The sequence below is a fragment of the Lissotriton vulgaris genome, chromosome 2_2, assembly GCF_964263255.1.
Source record: "Lissotriton vulgaris chromosome 2_2, aLisVul1.2, whole genome shotgun sequence".
Taxonomy (NCBI): Eukaryota; Metazoa; Chordata; class Amphibia; order Caudata; family Salamandridae; genus Lissotriton; species Lissotriton vulgaris.
The window spans coordinates 195,078,673-195,091,275 of record NC_141688.1 but is presented as its reverse complement, the minus strand read 5'-3'; the positions used below and the strand labels follow the sequence as shown (position 1 = coordinate 195,091,275).

Here is a 12,603-nt window from a genome sequence, read left to right as displayed (position 1 = left end):
ACATATTCAGAAGTAGTCCTGATTTATGTGCTTAAAATCAATAAGCAGAAAACAAGTGTGTGGGGAGCAATTTGTATATTTACAACTTATAGAGAGACAGCATTTTCTTATTTTTACCATACAGTGAATCTTCCGGTCTGCAGAATACACATCTGAGTTAGAATGACAGTTGGGCTGTTTGTGCATTCACTCAAGACAGTCCCACAAAGAGAGCTGAGGTTCGTCCTGTGTAGTCTGATTTCCCATCACTAGCTGATGGGTCTTCCTGAGCTAGAGTGGTAAGAGGTGTGACATCGACACCTGAATAGGGCTGTGCCTGCCTCACACAAAGCCATCTACACCCCCCTGAAGTGTGTCTGAATCCAGGGCAGGGAAAGGCAGGGTCTTGTGCACTACAAAGACTGTCCTATGAAGTTTGCCTACTTTAAGATTAAAATAGGTGTAGGTACTGGTCTTGTGACCTCATATCCTCGGAACACTTCTAGGTTGAGACTATTCTGCCAGGAAGACGAGCTGGATAGGATAGGAGGTTACTGCCACTTTGCTGTTTGCTTTGCGGTGTTGGCCTGCTGCTTTGCTGCTTCTGTCCTGGGAGTGAAAGGACTGGACTTGCTTTCTACATCCTGCTTTCAAGGTTCTACAAGGGCTTAAGTTGAGCTTACCTCCCATTAAGATGTCTCAGGGCCATAAAAAGACCTCACCTGCCCGTACCTGGGCTCTTCTGTGAGAGTCCTGACTTACCAAGTGGTGCCAAATCCAGTTAGAGGGCCCATGAAAGTATATTCTGGCGATTTCAAGGAGAAAATCCTTGCATCAACTCACATTGTCATTCGAGTCAGCGTATCTCTGCAATACTCTGCCTGCACAGATGCCCTGCCGGATACATAAACCGCGGCTTACAACATAGGCCCCAGCTTTCTGTCGTAGCGCATCAAAAGAGCAGCCGCTACATGAGTTACAAGCACCGCATCACCCAAGGATGTGATGCACCCCTCTAACTCCAACGCAGCACCTGCATTATCGCTGTGGAATCAACGTAGTGCAACTTGATTTTTGACATATTGTCATTCGGCGCCGATTTCTTCATAGTCACCGACAGCAGTAAGGAACGGACACGTCATGTCCACAATGGACGCATTACTTCCCCTGAAACAATAAGGAACCAACGCATCACCTACCCAGCTAGCAGTAAGGAACCAATGCATCACCTCTTCTGTAGCAGTAAGAAACTGATGCATCACCTGATTTTTCGATGCTTCACCTCCCCGGCGCCTTGCAGCATCCTTGTTTTTTGATGCATCTATGGTACTTTGTCCAAAATAAACCAACCCAATCATTTTTATGGACTAAACTTGTCTTTTAAAAGTGATATCTTGACTTGTGTATGTTGGATGTGTGTGTGTGTGTGTATGTTGGATGTGTGTGTGTGTGTATGTTGGATGTGTGCGTGTGTGTATGTTGGATGTGTGCGTGTGTGTATGTATGTTGGAAGTGTGTGTATGTATGTTGGAAGTGTGTGTGTGTATGTTGGAAGTGTGTGTGTGTATGTTGGAAGTGTGTGTGTGTATGTTGGAAGTGTGTGTGTGTATGTTGGAAGTGTGTGTGTATGTTGGATGTGTGTGTGTATGTTGAATGTCTGTATGTATGTTGGATGTGTGTGTGTATGCTGGATGTGTGTGGTATGTTGGATGTGTGTGTGTATGTTGGATGTGTGTGTGTATGTTGGATGTTGGGTGTGTGTGTGTTGGGTGTGTGTGTGGTGTGTGTTGGATGTTGTGTGTGGTGTGTGTTGGATGTTGTGTGTGGTGTGTGTTGGATGTGGGTTTTGTTGAATGTGGTGTGAGGGTGTGTGTGTGTGTGTTTATTTTACACATTGCCATTGGGAAAAGCCTGACTGCTCTGTGTCAAGCTACCAATGGGGTGAAGCTCGGGTAATCTTAGCTGTGCGGCTCCCTTACTCAGAATAGAGTGAGGGTTCCTATTTGAACAGGGGGCACACCTCTGCCAACTAGAGAGCCCATTTCTAACAATGGGGAACTGCATCACATCTCTATGATCATGGTTGCAAGACCATTTCGTCCAGCAAAAAAACTGTACTGCCAATGGCATTTTTTGTGGTTTCATTAGAAAGACTACTTGGGTCATCATACTCTGTCAGGAAACTTGCCTGATGGGGATAGTGACCACTCTAGGGAATTTCTACAGGCCATATCCAAAAATACCTGGGCCTCTCATTCTCGAATGGCCTTCTAATCCTTCAAGGAGCAGGAGTCGCAGTTCGATAGATCGTTATTGAATCTAACACCACATGTAGATATCTGGCCAAGGGTTTTTTACAGCATTTTCTGCAGAGTTACAACCCGAAACAGACTGAGCGATAGACCAACGTTGATGATGCCCAGTAAAAAGTTAATTGATGACAGCATGTGTGGTGGAGAAAACTGTAATTACAAGGGCAGCGCCACAGCATTATTTGAGGTAAAGGGCAAAGAGTAGTGGTAAGTTCAGAAAGGGACCAGGTGTGGTCGGAAGGGACAGTCAGTACTTGTTGCTTTGCTCGCTTGTGAGGTGGCACTATGTAAAGATAGACAGGGATGAAATTAAAGGTAGAACAATGGTCTAATGAGAATTGGAGTTGCAGTATGCAGACATGATAAGGTATTAGATTTGCCACATACCCAACTACAAATTAGAGGACAACAGAGCAGGTTTGTGCACAAACTGTGCAATGTGGGCAACCCCCCACCCAATTTTTTCTGCTACCGTACATCTAAAGTTCAACATTATGCTGTAGCAGCAGGATTCCCAAAATCTAGATCTGATGATGGACACCAGAACACTGGCTCAGTTTTAAGCTTATGAAATAGTACAATAAGTGGCCATTACCGTCATATTTGGGATGATCCGCAGGAACCGGAAGACTATGAACATATTCACCAGCCGCACCATCTCCCAAAGGGACAGGACCCCCATTACATCAGGCTTCCTACAACAAGGATTGCATGTTAGACAGAAGCAATACAGTGAACAACACCACCCACCTCTTCAAACAAGTCCACACCTCCACAAGACAGACACTTCATAAAGCCACACTACTACCCTCTTAAGACTACTTAAGAGAGCAAACAGACCCAGCCTCATTTGGAGCAGCAGAGACATTACTGCTACAAAAACCAAAATGTCAATTCTACATGAGACTTCATCTAATGTTGCTACAATAAATAACTTTGTGAAGCATATGTGTTCCCACCTAGAAATACTCCTCCCCAACTTTCAAAATGTACAGAAGATACATCTGTGTCCACCATACCCCAACTCTCAAGAGAAATGAGGCCATAGTAGAACCATAACAGCCCTACTACACAGAATACGTTAGTGTGTGCAGGCTATGAAACCACCACCTCATGCACACAAGCCAAGAAACAGAAAATTGGGGCTGCACAACAATCAGCAGAATGGTAGTTAACAATTGATGCTTTTTGCACAGAATGAATGCATGAATGAATAGGTTTCCATATAAAATTTACCTTCATGGCACGGGCTAAGCTGCAGCGCTACCCGCTAGCTACGGCCGCACAATGTGTGCAGTGTCATGCCTTTGTGACCGGGTGGAAGGCTGAGAGTGAGGGGGAGATCGGGAAGCAATCCCTCATGAGCGGCCAACGGCGTGTGTGTGCCGCAAGGTTGCTCCAAGGGAACGATCCAGCAACACACTGAGGTAGGTTCGTGAGAGGCCTGCCCTGGATGATGTGTGCATAAGAGGCCTGGAATTTTTTTTTTTTTTTAAAAAGAAACAGCTGCATTGAGCATGGGGACCATAACAGCAGAAGAGAGGCCTTTTTGAAGCAGGGTAAAAAGAGGATAATTGGGGAACCAAAAGCAATGAAGCAGCAACCAGAGAACTAGCGCAGAAGGTGTATGGCACTCGCATAGAGAGGCGCAGAGACGGGACAGCACTGTGCATGTAGACTGCTCAAAAGTGGCAACACTATACAAGCGAGCCTGCATTATCCAGGATGTGTTCTGACAGATAGTCCTGCCATGCCATGTCTGTGCAATAAACAACAAACACCACCCCCACCAGCTACCCACTCTTTAGTCACTGAGCTGCTGCCCTTCAGCGAGCTAGCGCACCCTACGACTCCCGTGCCACGCTGGCGGCAATGGGTCAGACGCCTACAGCACTGCTTCCAAGCCTACTGGGAAAACATACAGCGCCATCAAGAGGTCTAGTTAACGCACTTAAGTACAACCTTAACACACCGCACAACACAGGTTCTGGTGTGGATTTAGAGTTCAACCCCCCCCCAGGTCGACCCTGCCAGGGAGCATTTCGAGCTGCAGCAGGCTAAGCACTGGTGGGCACATGCTATATAAACCAGCAGGACGAAATTAGAGCCCAACTATTTCAAGGCTATAAGTAGCGGCCCTCCATAGACTCATTCAACCAGGGTACAGCATGGAAGCCATACTAATGTTGGCAAGGTCGCACAAATTGGCAGACAGCTGGGCCAATGAGGCGAGGCAGAAATGGTACAAGGGACAGTCCAGGCGTGCACGAACCACACCGTTAGCTCATAGAGGAGCAAGTATGCATCATACAACGATGGCCTGCAGCACCAGAGAGATGATGGTGTGGCAGCTGTGGCCTTGATCACAGAGTACCTGTCCTGCCCAAGGCCAGTCCTGCTCCAGATGGGGACACATGAATCACTGCACCAAAGTGTGCAACAGCGAAGGACAAGGGCTCCGGACAGATAACAGAGGCAAGGTGAGATACACTTTGTGGCAGCTGTTGATCGAGAAGGATGAGACAGAGGGCACATCAGTGTGTGGCGGCCAGAGACCATACATGGACGAAGACAACAGCTAGGTATTTACCACATTTGCAGGGAGAGAAGAAAACAGGAAGTGCTTCTGTCAATGTAATGCACTCAGTACAATTCGGCAACCTGCTAATATGCCTCAAGCTAACGCCAACAAAAGCGAGGATTTACACATATGGTGGTACGAAGCCACTGCCATTAAAATGAGTGGTGGAAGTCGCAGTGGCAAGCGACTAAGACAACACAAACACAAAACCTTGTTACGGAAGGAGGCACCAGTAGGCTGTTAGGTTGCCACACAGCAGAAAGCCTGGGGCTCGTCTTCTTTGTCGGACAGGTCCACGCATCACATACTATAGCATCATACTGGAGTTCCCTCAACTGTTCAAATGGCTAAAGGGTACTTAGGTTTGATTACATACTGATGAGACTGTGAGAACAGCATGTCGGCACTGGCGGGTCCCATTTCACCTGTGGCTGCTTGTGAAAAAGGAGCTGTGGAACCTAGATGAACAAGGAGTGACTGAGGTGGTCAACTCCGTAGGTCTCACCCATTGTGATTGCACCAAAACCGAAACAGCCAGGCACAATCGGACTATGCATAGACTTGCGTCTCCCAAATAAAGTCATCCAAACGGAGCAATGCATAACCCCCACATGGTGGAGGACATTGTGGCAGACATGAATTGAGCCCATGGTTTTCCAAACTGGACTTAAATGCTAGCTACCATCAGTTAGAACTAGAACCAGCCAGTCTGTGCATCACAACCTTTTCAATCCACATAAGTCTCTGATTGTATTGGAGGCTGAACTTCGAGGTCTCATCAGCAACAGAGGTATTTCAAAACACCATCTGGGAAACCCTCTCTGGACTGGTGGGAGTCCTGAATATGATCAGTGACATACGGATATTCTAGGATACCCTTGAGGAGCACCATGTGAGACTCAGCTATGCTTCAACAGATGCCAGACTGTGGTTGACTTTCCATCGTCAAAAGAGTTCCTTTTATGAAAATGTAATAGAGTTATTTGGAAAACCTCTTTAAGGAAAGGGCTGTGCATTGACCCAAAGACAGTGGCGGCAATTGGATAAGTATCCGTCCCTCGTAATGCACCAAGTTGTGGAGTTTCTTGGGTATGGACACTTATTGTGGGAGATTCTTCACTAATTTGCTAAACCCGGTCTGAGCCGCTGAGGACACAAACAAGAGCTGATGCTCTTTGGGAGTGAGACCTGCAAGTGAATTTGGTTTTCCGCCAAGTAAAAGTAGCACTACTGGCAGATGTCACAATGGCCTACTTTAATGCAAAATGTCACACAGAGCTGGTGGTTGATAAGAGTCCAGTGGAGCTTGGAACAGTGCTGCTGCAGGAGAAGAGTGAAGGATTCTGGGTCCAGATCGTATATGTCAATACAGTGCTGTCAGACACAGAAACCAGATACGAGCAGGTTGTAGTGTTAGGCGCTGGCCATTAGATAGGCATGCCTACACTTCCCCTTATTCCTCTTTGGGCAACTGTTCCAGGTAATAACTGACCACAACACTCTAGTCCCTCTATTTGCAGGGACATCTAGGCACATCCCGCCTCGCATCATGTGGTGGGCAGTGCAGCTTCAGCCCAACCAATTTTAACTACTGTACAGCCCAGGAATCAACAGTCCAGCTGACTATATGTTACGCCATCCACAAGGAGAACCTGGACGGAGATGGCTGAGTAATGCGAAGGGTGGAAGACTTCTTGAGGATGGTAGTGCAACGTACATATCCAAGAGCGCTGTCCATTGCAGAGATCAAGGAAGCAACACTCGCTGACACAATCAATCAATCAATCATTGCATTTATATAGCGCACTACTTACCCAGAGGGTCTAAAGGCGCTGGGGGGGGGCCTGCTACTGCTCGAACAACCAGGTCTTGAGTTGCTTCCTGAAGGCGAGGTGGTCCTGGGTCAGGCGGAGGTGGGTGGGGAGTGAGGGAGTTCCATGTCTTGGCGGCGAGGTAGGAGAAGGACCGCCCCCCTGTGGTGGCTCTACGGATGCGGGGGACGGCGGCGAGGGCGTGGCTGGTCGATCGAAGCTGGCGTTTGGGAGCGTAGAAGTTGAGGCGGATGTTGAGGTATCCTGGGCCTTGGCTGTGTAGGGCTTTGTGTGCGTGGGTGAGGAGACGGAAGGTGATTCTCTTGTTGACCGGGAGCCAATGCAGATCCCTCAGGTGTCCGGAGATGTGGCTGCAACGGGGGATGTCCAGGATGAGTCGTGCTGAGGCGTTCTGGATCCGCTGGAGTCTCTTCTGGAGTTTGGCGGTGGTTCCGGCGTAGAGGGTGTTGCCGTAGTCCAGACGGCTGGTGACGAGGGCCTGGGTGACCGTCTTCCTGGTCTCGGTGGGGATCCACCGGAAGATCTTACGTAGCATGCGCAGGATGTTGAAGCACGACGAGGAGACGGCGTTGACTTGTCTGGTCATGGAGAGGGAGGAGTCCAGGATGAAGCCCAGGTTGCGTGCGTGGTCTGTTGGTTTGGGTGCGCTGCCTAGGGCGGGGGGCCACCAAGAGTCGTCCCAAGCGGCGGGTGAGGATCCCAGGATGAGCACTTCCGTCTTATCTGAGTTTAGTTTCAGGCGGCTGTTCTTCATCCATTCGGCTACCTCTTTCATCCCTTCGTGAAGGTTGGCTCTGGCGGTGGCGGGGTCGTTGGTAAGGGAGAGGATCAGCTGGGTGTCGTCAGCGTAGGAGATGATGTTGAGGTTGTGCTGGCGTGCGATGTCTGCGAGGGGGCTCATGTAGAGGCCATTCTCAAATGGCCAAAGAAGCGCTCCTGAGGCAGTAACAGTGCAATTTCCTGGATGGGGGCCAAATCGCTGGAGGAGAGGGCACACAGAACTATGAGCCAGCTCTGGCACATAAAAAATGAACGGGGCACCAGCAGTGAAGGCCTGCTACTCAGGGGAGGGAAAATCATACCGCAGAGCCTCCAGGCCAGAACTGTCAAGTGGCTCATCAGGGCCTCCAAGGAGTGCTATAGACTACAGCAAGGTAGAGATAAGGTGTGGTTCCCTGGCATGGACGCATTGGTGGACAAAAAGTGTGAGGAAGCCACTCCTGTGCGATCAGAAGCAGAGATACGGACCAGCTCCAGGTGTCACAGAAGAACCATGTCTTTAGTCCCAAGACAGCATGGCCTTCTGGAGCTTCTCGGATGTCTGGCTAACCGCACTAATCCTGGACAGCTACACCAAGGACCCGGTGGTTGAGGTCATACAGTCCACCACATTTTCCAAGGTGATGCCAATTTTAGAGAAAGTGCTCGCCGTGGTGGGACTACCAGACGAAGTGAAGACGGACAATGGGCCTCATTCAAGAAGCACGAATTTAAGGAATATATGCAGTTACTAAGCATTAGAACGTGACCCTTCAATGGCCAAAAGATAATGGAGAAGTGAAGCATTTAATGCGCACCCTGTATAGAACGCTCAGGGTAGGGGTGGACATGGAGTGTTGCCTCCATCGGATCCTACAAGCCTATCGACAAACTCCCCACAGAATGACAAACTGTGCACTATGGTCACTGTCCAGCAGGGACACAGAACAGCGGACCGCAACGTGTCCTGGTACAAACGAGTGAAGTCCTTGGCTGGGACTGGAGAAGAGAACACTTGTTTCAGAGGCAGAGGTGTCAAACTACTGCCCCAAAGACACCCAGAACACCTTCAGGCCTGTGGGGCTATCACAGTCAACAGGAAGGTGCGCAGGGAAATCTTGCACCAACACCACACCAGCGGCAGCCAGAAGGGAGTAGTCCGGAGCCAGAAGTATGGAGTTTGCCCCCAACCCATCAGCAAGTCAACTACTGAGAGACTATTGCAGCGTTATGATTGGCTGAGGAGAGCCTATGCTGCTTCCTGTTCCAACAGAAGAGAGGCGGCGGCTGGCCAGTCGGTCGACAGGTAAGTGTTTTTTTTTTAATGCATCTACCCCCAACACCCGCCATTCCCCGCCCCCCCCTCCCCCCCCCTAGCCGTTCTCTCCTCCCCTCCCCTCACTATTGGTACACGGGACAAGCCACAACTGGTTGAATACAATTTGCAAGGGATGTAGAATGCCGCTCGGCCTCTAAAATACTTTGTTGCTGCTTTCACATCCCCAGGGTCAGGTGCGGCGCAAATGTATAAATAAATATAGAAGCGAGTGCTCGTGGTTACTCCTCGGAGCTGTATACATTGCGTGCAGGTCACTTTTTATGAGCGGTGCTATATGCTGGTTAGGCCTGAAACTTACACACCCTATGCCGTCCGCATTAGTCTCATCCAATCTTAAGAGTGGTGGGATGAAGAGGAGGTGTGGCTCTTCCTACATAAACACTACTGCATTAAGTTAACACTGTTCTAAGCCATCAATGTATGCCTACCTCCTGCAGTTCAACAAACCTCGATAAAACTAATACTGTTCTGCAGCAAAAAAACATTTAAATGTTTACACATACACACCTAGGCAAAAGATAGGAGAGGGAAGGGACTGGAGTAGAAACAGGGCAGAAAAGGTAGAGTGTTTCTGGAGCACAGGAATGAGGTCATTGCAGATTCTATATTTGCAAATACGCTAACGACATTTGCTAATGAGCCACTTTCAATGTTTCACAAATTAAATAAGAAAATATATATAGTGCTTTGAGCTAGTCTTCTACCTGTGTCTAGGGACACTCTATGCAGTTTGTATATTTGACGTTAGTATCTGTTACATTCATCAGCCTGTAACTCACGGAGGTAAACCCTGCCACTTCTACTCAGTTTGATAGGATTTCTTGGGCTAGGGCACCACTAGAGATTGCAACAGAACCAGGTGCCACTGAATGAAGAGGGCGAGTAGATGCTCTGGTCCATAGCAGACTGCTCTCTGTCATCAAATACCGTCTTCTGTCCCTCGGCACTGGTCTGACCTTCGTCAATCACTCGGGCACCAGGTGCGTTTACAACATAATTAATCATTTTAGCAGCTTGAATAAAAGATGCTGTCAACAAGGCGACCTGTGCTGTACAATGCGACACACTTCCATAAGATGGTTGCCGTCCAAGGATTTATCATAAAAAATGCATATTAACTAGTGTAATCCATTAATGCACAGAAGGGACCATTAGTTAAGCTTACCAATCAAGTGCCGAGGGCAAAGCCAGATGAGTTCCACTGTGCATCAATTTATTGGACGGTGCTCCCACCTGCGTTCTCGAAACACAGAGGGGGTCAACACTTTGCTTATTTTGAGCTGATGGTTTCAGGTGTTCAGCGCAGGCACTTAATTGGTTTTCAGTGTTCGGCACCAGCACTTATTTGGCAACACTACACTTATGACAGTCTGCCGCATGGGGGCGCTCCTCAGCTAATTTAGAGACAAGCAGAACGGTTGTTAAGGAATACAGTATGCTTTAAAATTATTAACACCTGCCTCCCCAGCCTTTCCTTTAGCTTTGGGGACCTGGAATAATCTAAAGTGACCACTTGCAGGCGAGAGAGAGGGTTCGTAGTTGTTTTGGGACCGCCATTGGCAGCGATGTCAGGGGCGCGGGTGGTGCAAGCTGCAGTGGCCCCCAGGTCAGGGCCCTGGCACTTAATATTTTACAAATTAAGCACTGGCAGAGAATCACTTCGCCTAATGGGCAAAATTCCCTGAAGAGTGACCACTTCGGCTGTAGGCCGAGAACTGCATAGAAACAGGCACAGTACTAAGTGATCCAAGGTAGTGGGTTTGAAGTACGTTCATGGGACACCTTTCACCCAGGTGAAAGGCAGAGACAGCGCAAGGCCCACGGTGTCTCCTCTCACGCAGCAGTAATGTGCTAGTTTTCCACCACATCACACCCCCACGAGTGACTCAGCGTCCACCATAGCCAGTTTCCATCTCATCAATCGCATCCGACGGTCACTCGTTTCCGTGACGTCACTGGCGTGCGTCAGAGAGACCGGCCGGCACTTAATTCTTGGAAGAGGAGCTTAGGCAGTTTGCGACTGTCCGGAGGGCAGCGCAGAGAAGGGAAAGAGACTTTAAATAGGTGCAGGCGCTAGTGTGTGTTCACAAGTGAGATTAGGAAAATCAATACCGCCACCTGCCCTCCCAGCCCTGCAGTGCAGTGCAGTGCAGGTCGAAAGAGCCGACATCCTGGTCCAAAGCTACGCAAACTTCCGCGGAAACCTCCACACCTTTACTAAATTGAGAGATTTCACGCGTGCCCACGTATGCTCAAACAATGTCAGTTTGTAACAATTTGTGTCACAAAAATTAAAACATATTCGTTCTTATGCAAGCGTTTATAGTAAAACGGACAGCTATGCTTGCAGGGGAAGGGTCTACATTTATTTGTAATCTTTGCTTGTTCTGATTTGTGGATATTATCTTGTAACGTGCAGAAAAGCTTAGCAGGGGCGAAGTGAAACAAACCTGGAAACTTTGCCAACGGCGAAAACAAATAACTTTGGAAATTTTTGCCAGCTCGACAACGTAGCCTGTACCCCGATATCACACAAGACCCAGAGAGGACAGGTCTTGTGTGAGGGCACAAGACCCAGAGAGGACATTTCTTGTGTGAGGGCACAAGACCCAGAGAGGACAAGTCTTGTGTGAGGGCACAAGACCCAGATAGGACAAGTCTTGTGTGAGGGCACAAGACCCAGAGAGGACATGTCTTGTGTGAGGGGGCACAAGACCCAGAGAGGACATGTCTTGTGTGAGGGCACAAGACCCAGAGAGGACAAGTCTTGTGTGAGGGCACAAGACCCAGAGAGGACATGTCTTGTGTGAGGGCAAGTGCATTAAGCAGGAAAAGGTTGTTAGTCACCAGCCTGTATGATCTGTAATTGGCTGCACACTGCTGAGCATTATGGTATTATTGTGGGTCAGGGTGGTTAGATAGGAGTTGACATTCACATTTATGAGTCTCTATACAATGTGTGTAAAGTCAATATATAGGAAGTGTTACTTAAGACACTGAGGGCTAACAGGTGTAGTAGTCAGAAGTCATTCATACTGGTAGCCATTGTGTAGCATGGGTGGTGGGTACACCGGGTTGATAGACCCGTGGCTCAATATTCTTAGGGGTGCAAAATTTTGAAAGAAAATAATTGTGGTGGAAGGCACATGAGTCACGTCGGTGCTGTTGTCTGTCAGCAAGTGAGGTCTCACCCACCTTTCTCCGCAGAAGGGCTGCACGGAGCTGTGCGCTCATGCAGCTCACATGGCTGCGGGGCAGGTGGAGGGCTGCTCCCGCTGTTTTCCAGAGGCATGGGAGCAGCGCTGCCCAACAGCGGAACGTCACTAGTGGTACCACAGCGCAGTACAAGGGATTAATTTCTGCTTTTTGGCAGGCAGAAGGAGCATTTCAAGCCCATGTTACGCTGGTTTGGAATGGTAGGTCGAGTCACCCGGGGTGTGGCATTTATTCATTCATCCATCCTTCAGTCTTTCACCATTCATTCTGTCATGCCATCTGTATACCCATCCATATCCAAACCTATCCAACCATTTCCAAACCTATCCATCATCTATCCTTCATCCAACATTTAACTCATCCATCCCTTCTACCACCCATTCATTCATCTATCCACCCTTTCACCCCATCCATCCTTTCACTCATCCATCCACACTTCCACCCATCCAAACAATTACCCTTTCACCCATTCTTTCACTTACTCATCCATTAATTCACTGTCACTCATCTTTCCATTCATTCACCATTTCCCTAATCCATCCATCCTTTCTTTCTTCCAGCTCTTCACCTTTCCTTTCACTCATC

General features: G+C 48.5%; 1 protein-coding gene across 1 annotated transcript in view; it reads right to left on the bottom strand.

The window, feature by feature from the left end:
- The window catches only part of TPCN2 (two pore segment channel 2), a 236,195-nt gene that overhangs the window by 38,823 nt on the left and 184,769 nt on the right, over positions 1-12,603 (bottom strand). The window contains exon 18 of the mRNA XM_086959528.1: positions 2,887-2,986. Coding sequence (XP_086815654.1) covers positions 2,887-2,986 — 100 coding nt within the window. The remainder of the gene's footprint in view (positions 1-2,886; positions 2,987-12,603) is intronic.